The 13,191-nt window shown below is 36.0% G+C and overlaps 1 protein-coding gene across 1 annotated transcript in view; it reads right to left on the bottom strand.

Annotated features, from left to right (window-relative positions):
• Positions 1-1,259: 1,259 nt before the first annotated feature.
• Cltrn (collectrin, amino acid transport regulator) overlaps positions 1,260-13,191 on the bottom strand; it is a 28,145-nt gene continuing 16,213 nt past the window's right edge. The window contains exons 5-6 of the mRNA XM_090327045.1: positions 12,250-12,444; positions 1,260-1,552 (exon numbers count right to left, since the gene is read on the bottom strand). Of these exons, the coding sequence (XP_090183171.1) occupies positions 1,396-1,552; positions 12,250-12,444 (352 nt within the window). The 3' untranslated portion in view covers positions 1,260-1,395. The remainder of the gene's footprint in view (positions 1,553-12,249; positions 12,445-13,191) is intronic.

Here is a 13,191-nt window from a genome sequence, read left to right on the forward strand (position 1 = left end):
AGTAGGATGACTATAGATAATGATGAAATAAGGCATTCAAATGATGATTATGGCCGGGCACAGTGGCTCACGCCTGTAATCCTAGCTACTCAGGAGGATGAGATCTGAGGATCAAGGTTCAAAGTCAGCCTGGCACAAAAGGACCTGAGACTTTTTTGTGGGTCATAGGGCTTTAACTGGGCCTGGGCACTGACCCCAAGCTCTTCAGCACAAGCCTACTGCCCTACCCCTAGGCCTGGGTGTTGTCCCTTAGCACTTCAGCTCAAGTGTACCTCCCTAAACTTGAGCCAAGCCCCGCTTCCTATTTTCTAGAGGTTAATTGGAGATAAGAGTCTCAGGTTCTTTTGTGCCTGGCTAGCTCTGAACGTTGATCCTCAGATCTCAGCCTCCTGAGTAGCTAGGATTACAGGCATGAGCCACCGCACCCCACCTGCCTAGGACCTGAGACACTTATCTCCAATTAACCTCAAGAAAATGGGAAGTGGGGCTTAGCTTAAGGGCAGGGTGGTAGCCTTGAGCTGAAAAACTCAGGGAAAGCACCCAGACGGAGTTCAAGCCCCATGACCCACAAAAAAAAATGATGATGATGATATATTCATTCAAAAATAATTGTGACCATAAAAGAACTTACCATAAAAAATGGCAACCATATGAGGAAAGAGATATGCCTAAACTGACTGAAATACTACATGGGATATATATCCAAATATAATACTATATATGTATTACATTATGATGTATATGTATTATGCATGTATTGAACATTTAGACATGTGTATTACTTTTATGTATCAATCAAATGTAACATTAAATAAAAGTACTCATATAAGGATACTCACATTAAAATAACTCATTTCTAAGGCTGTAAATCATATATATCTAGTAAAATTTAGAACCACTCTTCTATATTATATAAATAAATCTTAGACCACATTCAAAAGGAGGTGATTAGTGCTTTATTAAGTTGGCAAATACTCAACAAATAGACCTGCCTTGTTACAAGCTGATATCTAAAAAATATGCATGCAACTTTAAATATGATAGCAGGATAAAATTTCACCCTGTGAATCAATATTGTCATTTTTATCCATTCCATTTTTGTTTTTATTACTTGGTCATATACAAAGTGATATATACAATATTGAAAGAGAATTAATTTCCAAATATTGCTATTCTGTGTTGTAGCTACTCTCTCCTGAAAAACAATGTCCTTAGATTTATACATGATTAAATCAATAAAAGCAATACATGATATTTTCAAAAATATTTTAGTTGGCATCTTATGATTTCAATGCAGTTTGTGAGTATAATTATCACTCTCAAGAACAGTAAAATTTTCTTATTTAAAGAACTATTTTAGGATTCTCATTAGTGGTATAGAAACAAGTGATATTCTCAGAGAGGGGTGAGCCGCTCATCCTCTGTCAAGAAGACCTCATTAATGTGCCCTCCCTTTATGTCCAGAGGATCGCAGGGGATGCCATTTTCAATTGTGATTGTGTTTTCACATTTATCTTCTGTATCATCCACTTCAGATGCTCCTTTGTTCTTCCTAAAAGCATATAAATAAAAAGTGATTGGGATCTAGAAGGCAGCATGGCTAAGTCTGGTCTTCTGCACAAACATGGAGAACAGAAGGGGTCATAGGAACCTTCAGAATAATGAAATCATCAATGATGTTGTACATTTTCAAGTAAATTTACATGAGTATAAACAGCTGATGAGGTGAAAAGATACTATCAAAATAAGAACCATGCATCAATGATATACACATATTGGTTAGGACAAATGGTCTTATTTCAGACAATAAATAAGTATATATATATATATATATATGAATGTATATATACATATATGTGAATGGAAATACGAGTATACACATACACCAAGAAAAATCAGTTGAAGGAAGGGACGACAATATATGGTAATTAGATTAATTTTAAAAAATAGCTCTAGGAGCCAGGTGATGGTGGCTCATGTCTGTAATCCTAGCTACTCAGGAGGTTGAGATATGAAGATCACTGTTTGAAGCCAGCCTGGGCAAGAAAATCCCTGAGACTCATATCTCCAATTATCTAACCCCCCAAAAAACTGGATGTAGGGCTGTGGCTCAAAATGGTAAAGTGATAGTCTTGATCATGAAAGCTTAGGGACAGTGGTTATGCCTTGAGTTCACGTCCCACAACTGACAAAAAAGAAATTAGCTCTAGGAGAACCTCAATAACATCAAATTTTAAACAGTAATAAGTTCCTTTCATATGATTATACAAATTAATATCATATAAATGTTTAGAGAAAAATCAATTGAAATATCGAAAAGGAAATTCAGATTGCTGAGCTCTGAGGATCTCAGTTCCAAGCCAGTGTGGACAAAAAAAGTCCATGAAACTCTTATTTCCAATTAACCAGCAAAAAGCCAGAAGTAGAGATGTGGTTCAAGTGGAAGAAAGCTAGCCTTGAGTAAAAAATAAAAAGGCCCAGGGGCCTAGGATATGGAAACAGAGCTTTATCTTGAATGATTGTTGTTCTTAATGTACTATATTATTTCTCTTCTCCTTTGTTGCCCTTTGGTTATTCTCATATTGTTACTATATCTGACTTTGTTACCTGGTATATTGTATATAGGTTTATTTGAAATAGGAAAGGGAAGGGGAAAACAAGATGATTGGGAAGGGCTGGTAGGAGGGAAATGGGGACAAAAACATAAGAAGGGGTATCAATGTGTGAGAAGTAATGCACCTACTATCTGGCAAATGTAATGAAACCCCTCTACATATTACCTCAATGATAATAAAAATAAAATGAAATAAAAGAAAAGAAAAGGCCCAGGGACATTGCTTAGGCCCTGAGTTCAAGCCCTAGGACAATTAATACAAGACAGATGATAGACAGATAGATAGACAGACAGACAGACAGATAGATAGATGACATAGAAATAGAGAATAAACTTTAATAGGTACCAGCATAGCAAATGTGGGGCCCTAAATTCAAACTCAAATACGATGAAAAAAATGGAAAATGTGCTTAAACACCTCTAAAATTGCTCTTTATTAGTCTTCAATAATGACTGTCCATAACAATGCATTGATATTAAGTTCTCAAGTCTTACCCTAAATTTTATATATGTAAACATCAGAACATATTAAATGAAGTATTATAAAGTCAACAGCTATGTAATAGTGGTATTAGAAATAATGGGTTATCTGTATATATTTACCAGTTTCTTTGCTAAAAGAAACTTTTGTTAAAAGAAAAATGACAGCTAGATATGCGCTAATCAATTTTATCTCCCCCTCACCAGACACAAAGTAAAGATAATCCATCACGTATCATAATGAATGGGAAAGAAGGATCATACAATTAGATGGAGAGACGGTCTTCTTCATTAGAATAATTTTTTACCCAGAAAGAACCAGAGAGAAATCACTGTAGGAACTTATCAAGGTGAACTGAACCAGGGGTAAATCAGCTACATATATTTTTTGTGACCTTAGATCCAGTTGTTCAGCATCTTGGTATTACCGGACCTCATAAACTGCAGTGTCAGTAACTTGCTAGCTGGTAGACATGATAAGAAGCTCAAAGGTTATCTAACAGTAATATAGCACCTAGTCACATTTCAGAGTATGTGCAGCAGTAAACTGATTCATTCTCTCTGTGATGTTCTTATGAAAAATAATAAAACGTAACTATCTTCTGAATCATTCTGATCTGATGTTCTGCTGAATTCATGAGTTATTTTTCTTGAAAAGTCACATTGAATGTTAATGACTTCAATCACTCCTGCAATGCCAAGTGGTTTAGAAAGGGAATAAAGAACTTGAGACTAAACTCCTTCTGTGTTGTCAGAAAAAAAATAAGCAATTCAATTAGCACCTCATGATTTCAAAGATCATAAAGATAAATTTAGGAGAAGAGGTACAAAAGACAGGATGCAATAATCTCGAGTATTCATCAGCATTGTGGGGGGCAGAGTAACCGGATTTGTCCTGTTTGAAATAAAATACTGAGAGCTAGGAATGTGCCTCAGTGGTGAAGTGTTTGCCTAGCATAAATGAAGCCCTGGGTTTGATTCCTCAATATCACAAAAACAGAAAAAGCTGGATGTCGCTCTGTAGCTCAAGTGTTAGAATGTTAGCCTTGAATAAAAGAAGCTCAGAGACAGTGCCCAGGCCCTGAGTTCAAACCCTAGTACTGGCAAAAAGAAAAAAAAAGAAAGAACGAAATAAAATAGTGATGACTAAAAGCAGATAGTATTTCTATCTCTCTTCAAACAAAAGAGGGCCAAAGAGCTCAAAAATACAGAGGGTAGTAAAGGACAAATGTGATTTTCAAACAAGAAAAATTTTCTAACCATAATACTGAATGTAAGTTATTTTACATCTGCTATATGATAGCAATAAGAATGAAAATAATTAGCATGTATTTCATGTAAAAACTCAGAATAGGGGCCTGGCATGCATCACCTCATTTAATCTTACTGCAGTATTATGTAGTCTTTATTATTATCCTTCTTTTGAAATGAGTAACAATTTCAAAATATGTATAGCAAATTATCCTTTGTACTAAAACAAGATTGGTGAAAGAAACTAACCTAGAATTCTATTTTAGTCTTCCCAGGCTCCATGTAAAACACATTTAACACTGGTTTCCTATAGATATGCGTATTCTAAACACAATGAAGGAAAATAGCCAGCAATGATTTTTTAAACTGTCTTTTTAGCTAATGTACTTCATTGTCATTATAGAGGTGACGTACAGAGGAATTACATGAATCGGGTAATGAGTACATTTTCCTTCATACAGCTTCTTCTGATCCCGCACTCTCTCCCAGTTCATCCCTACCATCTCCACCCACAAGTTGTGTACCTCCCTTCCATCTGAGTCCAATGAGCTCCACTGCTACACTTTTTACCTTTATTGCCCTGTATCCTCTCCTCCCCCAATTCTTCTGAAAATGTACTCTTGGATACATAAGATAAAGAAGACGGAGTCATCAAAACCTAAAAACTAAAAGTAAAGCGGGGACGGGGAGGGAATAAGTCTCTTATTTCCATATATTGGAGTTAATTTCAGTATGTTTATTATTTCACATACATTTGCAAAGCCAATTAGGCATTGTGCTTTTGTATTTCTTTCCTCAGAGTATCCTCTTTTGGTCCAACTATGAGTATCTAGAATCCTGTATAATTTATCATATCCCAGCACATTCAGATGTGGTTTCTGTATATCAGAGAGAACATGCACCACCATTTGTCTCTCTGAGCTTGGTTTACCTCACTTAACATGATTTGTTCCAAGTCAATCCATTTTCCTGCAAAACACATTACTTTATTCTTTCTAATGGCTGTGTAAATTTCTATTGTGCATTGGTAACACTTTTTTTTATCCACTCATCTATTGTGGGGCATCTAGGCTGTTTCCATATCTTGGCTATTGTGAATGGTGTGGCAATAAAAATGGATTTGCAGGCATTTTAATAGAATTTAGTTTTCATAAGAATGTGAAGTTTGAGCCGGATGAGGGGGCTCACGCCTGTAATCCTAGCTACTCAGGAGGCTAAGATCTGAGGATCAACGTTCAAAGCCAGCCTGGGCACAAAAGAACCTGACACTTTTATCTCCAATTAACGTCTAGAAAATGGGAAGTGGGGCTTGGCTCAAGGGCGGTAGCTTTGAGCTGAAGAGTTAAGGGACAGCACCCAGACTGAGTTAAGGTCCCATGACCCACAAAAAAAAAAGAACATGAAGTTTGAATATATGCATGTGTTGACTAAACTCTTATGTCCTTGTGTGAAAAACAAGAGTTGTTAAAAATACAAATGTACATCTACTTATTATCACCTTTAGAGGAAAAGAAATATATCAAAAAAAAAACCAACCAAGCAAATTCACTAATGACTCTGCTCAGATATGAACATTATCCAAGTCCTTGACCTGGTTTTTTATATTAACTACAAGATTATAATCTACGTGTAAGCAAGGACTAGTCATGCTATCTATCTTTATCTCTTCCATGACTTATACTATATCTCCTATCACAGAATGAATATTTAATTAAATAAAATATTTTTACATCTCTATGCTTTGGTCTCTGGAGGGTTGGATTTAGATAACTGGTAAGTTCCATATGTAAGACCCAATCATGACCTTAAACTTAAAGTCTAACTTGATAATAATCCATTTATATACTAGATTCATAAATGAACCTCATATGTACATGTAAAGTGTGTTGTGTCCTGTGCTGTCATGTATCATAAAATACCAAGTTCTATAAAACAATCCCTTTTTTATGATTATGATACTAACTCATTTTGATAACACACTTTTTGGTATATAATGAGTATGTATATATAATCTAATTTTTGTCTTCATGACATTATAACCATCTGAGAAAAAATATCATATTTTCATATGTAACCTGCTTAAGGTCATTCAGCAAACTCAAAACAAAAGGTCTTGGTCAAATGTTCTATTAAAACCCTTATTACATCATCAACTTTATCAGCACAATTATCACAATAACCATCACTAACATCAGTATCTTTATTATCATACAGCTGAGCAGATAACCAATATGTCTACTTCTGGATTAAGGCTAGACACAGATCTAGCATACACATGATTTTGAAATATATGCAGGTGATCATGTTTGCTTTCTCACCTTTCCAGCTCCCACACTGTTACCCAAACCTAAAGTGAAAAAACTCATTTTTCAATTCTTTGCCTTCAACAAAATCTCCTTTCCACAAACTGCTATTCTACATTATATAATACCAGAGACCTCAAATTATTTCACAAAGATGTGATAGTTGCCATGGTGAGTTGGCTTGCACAGACTTTCAAAGGCTGTCAAGCATTCAGAATTTTTCAGACTTGATAGGAAACTGGAAAATACTAAAAATCAGAGAAAAATTTTAGAGAGCTAGTTACCAACTTTACTACTATTATAGTGGCCATTATATTGAATAAGATCATTTGGAATTAAGATACATATTTACTCAGCATGTTAGTGATATCAAATAGGACACATGGACTAATGGGATTGAATAACAAGCAAAAAAAATAAATCCACAAATTTATGGTCAAATGATCTTCAGGAAAGATACCAAGAACATATAGTGGGAAAAGAATTGTGTCTTCAATGAATGGTGTTGGCTAAACTGGATATTCAAATGAAGAAAAATGAAATATTGTCATAATCTCATATCAGATACAAAGACCAATTCAAAATGCTACAATTACTAGAAGAAAACATATGGCAAGCTCCGTGACAATGCCTTGGGCAATAAGTTTTTTTTAATGTGATCTGGAAAGTACACAGAATAATAACAAAAATAGACATATGGGGGCCGGGAGTTTGCCCTAGTGGTAGAGTGCTTGCCTAGCATGCACCAAGACCCGGGTTCGATTCCTGGGTACCACATACATAGAAAAAAGCTGGAAGTGGTGCTGAGGCTCAAGTGGTAGAGCTCTAGCCTTGAGAAAGTCCAAGGACAGTGCTCAGGCCCTGAGCCCAAGCCCAGGACTGGCAAAAAAATAGACATATGGTATTATATTAAACTAGAATGATCCTATTCAATTAACTACCAACAAAAGCCAGAAGTAGGGCTAAGGCAAAAGTGGTTGCGGGCTAGCCTTGAATAAAAAAGCTTGGGGACAGAATCTAGGCCCCAAAGCTGACACCAAAAAAGAAAAAGAAAAAGAGATTGACTGAATTGACTGATTCTACTATATCAAAATTTCATTCCCATCTAGTTATTTAAGTGACCAATATTTATTGGTACCTATAATAACCATAAATGAAAATTAATGCATTTCTAATGAAATTTCACTTTTTAAAAAAAGGAAGAATACTTACTACAGCACCAGCACTTGCAATCTGTATGAACCTGGAAGATATTACGCTCAAAGTAGATACAAAAAGCTAAAGCCCATGTGATCTCACTTACATGAACAATCTAAAAGTCAAACTCATAGAAGCAGAGAATATAATGGTGTTTACCCAAGGCTGGTGTAGTGACAGGATAACTGGAAGGTATGATTAAGGGTAAAATGTTTCAGTTAAAAGGCTGGGAGTTTGGCCTAGTGGTAGAATGCTCACCTAGCATGCATGAATCCCTAGGTTTGATGCCTCAGTACCATATACACAGAAAAAAAAAAAACAGAAGTGGTGCTGTGGCTCAAATGGCAGAGCATTAGCCTTGAACAGAAGTGCTCAAAGACAGTGCCCAGGCCCTGAGATCAAGCCCCAGGACTGGCAGAAAAAGTTTCAGTTACACAGGATGAGTAACTTTAAGAAATCTACTGTACTACATGGTGACTATAGGTAATAATAATATATTGTATATTTCAAAGTCTCTAACACAGATCTTAATTTTTCTCACCACAAAAAAATGACAAATATGCGAGGTCATGGATATGTCAATTAGTTTTATTTCACAACACAGAGATATAAAAATTTTACTTGTACATTGTAAAATATATTATTGTCAACTATATCTTAGTAAAATAAAATAGGTGTTTATTAACTAGTAAAATCCCAAGCAATGAGTCAGTGAATGGAATATGTTGGCCCTATTTGTATGAGAAAAAAAGATCCTTTCACAACACCAATTAATCACAATGGGTAAGTTGATTTTTAATAGTAATTACTGCTTATTTAACCAAGCAGACCTCAGTCCTTCATACATATCTATGTCACAATCCTCATGAAAGCTCTGTGAGAAATATCTCCCAACTACTGATGGGAAAACTGAGACCAAGAAAAATTAGGTGACTCAATCAAGATCATATATTTAGTAAACAGAAAAGCTGGAACTTGAGTTTATATAGTTAGAACTCCAGTCTAAACTCTCCCCTGAACAGCTCCAAATAAGCAACATAATGCTGTTCTTGAAAAAAATTACAGAATTGTTCATGTTTTGCTTCTTGGGAACACTTTTTCATAGAAAGCAAATAGGAACTGAGATAATCCCATGGTCTCTCCAGGTCTACTAACCTTAAGATTTGGAGCTGGCATGGTGGCTCATGCCTGTAATCCTAGCTACTCAAAAGGCTGAGATCTGAGGACCAAGGTTCAAAGCCAGCCTGGGCACAAAAGGACCTGAGATTCTTATCTCCAGTTAACCACTAGAAATCATAAGTGGGGCTTGGCTCAAGGGTAGGACAGTAAGCCTTGAGCTGAAGAGCTCAGAGACAGTGCCCAGGCTGAGTTCAAGCCCCATGACCCACAAAAAAAAAGATTTGGAATCATACAAACTATGTTCTCCTTATTATCTCATTATTATTATCTCATTGTTAAACATTTATTTAGCTGTCTACCTCAAGACTGAAGGCTGTAAGGGTAGCTCCAATATTTTCCATAGTTAAGGTTTTATCACAATTATGACATCAAGACACTCCTCCACTTTAAACTGCCACTCTCTCCTCATCTTTCAAGCAATATTTTGTCCAAGAGAAACTTACCATCATTTTTATCATACTAAAACTTACAGTATCATAATTGTCCTGACTACATTTGCTAATTATTGATATGTTTCATGTTTATATAAGACATTTGTCCATCTGTATTCCTAGTTTGCACATGAGATGACTTTGTAAAGACAAGGTTGTAACAACAGTCTCATTTCTTCCAGGCAACAGATTATGATGCTACACACCCAATTATTATATTACTGCAGAATCTGTTCAGAAAGAGAGAGCTGATCCCATCAGAAACTAGGTGAAAGACCAGCAAATGGCAAGATTATAAAATACTAGTTACAGGTAACACTTGTTGGGCACTTACTGTGCCACTCTAAGCATTCTACTGTATTAATTCTTTTATCCTATCAAGTTAATCATTTCCAGTACACCTCGCTGTTGTTCTAGAAAAATTATCTTTGTATGTACACACATTTAATAATAAGTTAACCAACTTGAGTCTAGTATCACAAACCATATTCTTCCAGACTCCATTTCCCTGACTCATTGCCTGTGTTTCCAAATATCTAGCTAATAGATTTTATACAAAAGCAAAATCTAAGAGATAAATACTTTGAATCTAACCAGCCTACCTACAGAATCCATTCTTTGTATGATATAGTGAGTCTGAACATTTTATTATCTTTAAGTAGTTGTACAAAGGGGTTGCAATTCAACATGTCCGTTTAGATGGTCTTTTAACTACTATATTGCAAGTACTATTGAGGAAACCGAAAAATCAAAGAAAATAAAGGAGTTTCCAGTTATTTGAAACCATAGAATAACAGCTCCTCTGCATTAACACAAGGCTTAAAAATATTAAACACAGGCAGGCCCGGAGGCTCATGTCTGTAATCCTAGCTACTCACTCAGCAGGCTGAGATCTGAGGATCAAGGTCCAAAGCCAGCACAAAAGGACTTGAGACTCTTATCTCCAATTAACCCTAGAAAACAGAAGTGGGGCTTGGATCAAGGGTAGGACGGTAGCCTTGAGTTGAAGAGCTAAGGGACAACGCCCAGGCTGAGTTCAAGCCCCATGACACCCCTCAAAAAATACTAAACACAGCTATTCAAATATCGCAAGAAAATGTTTCTTACTATTCTAAAAACCAAAACTAGCACCTAGTAGCAAACCAAGAAAATCAACATAGTAAAACATGATCCTAATCCTTAGGCTAATTGGAAGCATAGACATTTAGAACATTTATTCTGAAGCATTTTACTCATCTATGAAAAGTGTAATGTCTAAGATTTTAAATGTTTACTGTATTTTAGCTATTAGGGCAAAGCATGTGGAACATAATAAACATAAGGAGAAACTTTTAGTCTAATACTTTTCTAAGCATATCCCATATGTTCTACATATAACCAATCCTTCTGAAAACCATCACTCTATGATTCTTGTAATGCATGTACCCATGAGTCCCGCTTACTGGTATTCTTCTTCAATAGCAGAAAGAAAAGATTAAAATAGTTAAAGTGTTTAATGAAGAAATGAGGAATTTGCCGTTGTGCTCTCTGATTACAGATACTTATAAAGCAAAAACATTTTCAATGTTCATCTTGCTGAGAAATTCTGCTTTCCTACTACTTATCCCAATAACTCACTCCCACTGATATGAAATCCCTTTTGGGTCAACATCAATAATTTTGACATCAAAGTTTACAACTGCCATAGCATCCAAGTAAATAAACTCAAGAAGTGGGACTCTATATGATGTAAGCTGCTAAATTGAAAGCTCTTAAAATGAATAAATTAGAACACTCTGAATGACATTAAAATGTATCTCCCAACTGGCAGTATGACTCAAGCGGTAGTGTACTAGACACAGACACAGACAGACAGACAGACACACACACACACACACACACACACACTCACACACACACACACCACAAGTGCATGAACTGCAACGATTCTAACTTAAAGACTTTGAGATATGGACGAGGAAATTTCATTTTAAGCAAAGATTCCAGACAATTTTGATGCAGGTAGTTGATTCAAAGGCAACAAGTAATATTACTTTCTATGTCATAGGCACTAGGAGTAATGCGCATCTACGAGTGAGAGGGAAGACTAAAATATTACACAACGCTTGGGACAAGTGCCATGGACCGAGAAAACAATACGCCTGGAGTCCTGAACCCCAAAATAAGCAAGCAAAGATGGAGAGGCATTGAAAGCACTGTGGAACTATTGTCATTTGGACAGTAGTACTACCAAGGATGAACTCCACTTATATAAAAAGTACATTTAGGTTTGTTTATCTACCTAACAAAAGGACAACAAAGATAATGAAAATCAAATCTGCATAGGAAACATTCATATAGCATAGAACCAAAGGGAAACAGTTAATAAAGACTACTAGGCCCTGAACCAAGCAAACAAAATGAAAAAAAAATCATAAGATACATGTATATTGGGGGGTTAGTTGTAGGGCTTGAACTCTGGGCCTGGGTGCTGTCCCCAAGCTCTTCACCTCAAGGGTAGCACAGTACTACTTTGAGCCACAGCGCCACTTTTGGTGTTCTGGTGGTTAATTAGAGATAGGAGTCTCATGGCCTTTCATGCCCAGGCTGGTTCTGAACCATTATCCCCAGATATCAGACTCCTGAGTAGCTAGGATTACAGGTGTGAGCCACCAGTGCCCAGCTAAGAGATAGTTTTTAAATGAACAAATTTTCGAGTTTAAGGCTTTCTTTCCTTACAGGAAAATTCTTTCCCTTCCCAAGTCATGTAAAAATAAGCAAATGCTCCATCAATCATGCTCACTAAATATCTTACCTTCTCCGTTGCCGAATCCCTGATAAAACCAGTAGTGTAGTAGCTACTATGACAATGCAAAATACCACACCAAATATAATAATCCAGATGGGTACAGGTGGGTCTGTAGGTGGTGCCAGAGTGGAAGGAATTTTTAAAAATTCTAAAGTATGGTCATCCAAAAAGAATGCATTGTTGATCCGGTTCCTATTCATTCTAAAATATAAGAATAATTTAAATACAAATGAAACAAGACAGAAAGAAGCATTAGAAACAAAGTACATATCTCTCCTTCCATAATTATATCTATCCTCATAAACAAAACATCCTCCCAGCAGAAGACTTTGAGTTGACTACAAAGCTTGCTGAAGCAGTGATGTTGCAGTTTCTTTCATTAAGTCACATTGCTGGCTGGGATACTCATCCATGCTGTTCTGTTCTCCATTACTGCAAATGTCCTAGAAGTAAGCCAAAGTCTTGAGCTTTGAGCTCTGTCCATGTGTTTTATTCCTGAGAATAGAATCTGTTTTAGAATGGCAGAATTCTATTAGATAAATATCAGTTGTCCCACACAATAAAATATACCTAAAAAGTGGTGATGGGAAGAAAAGTGGATGCAGCAAAGAAAATATGATTCGAGAATGGCAAAAAAAAATGCATCGACCTGTTTTTTTTCTCCATTACCTCAACAAAATTTGCCAGCAAATAACCGAGTATCAGATACTGTGTGAGGCATGGGAGATACAAAGTCAAATAAGAATTCTCAGGATTTTACAGTCCAGAAAAGTACTAGATTAGAAAATTCACAACCTCAGAGCAGTACAGAATATTCAGTGCAAATATGGGCACAGCAGGAACACAGGAAAGAATGAAAAAGGAGAGATTGAAAAAGTTAGATGTGAGGGCTGCTCTCCTGTACAATAAATGTTTGCATTGTATTTTGAAAGACAAATGGGAGTTCTT

Source organism: Megascapheus bottae, chromosome X (assembly GCF_031878675.1).
Source record: "Megascapheus bottae isolate mThoBot1 chromosome X, mThoBot2.hap1, whole genome shotgun sequence".
NCBI classification, from domain to species: domain Eukaryota; kingdom Metazoa; phylum Chordata; class Mammalia; order Rodentia; family Geomyidae; genus Megascapheus; species Megascapheus bottae.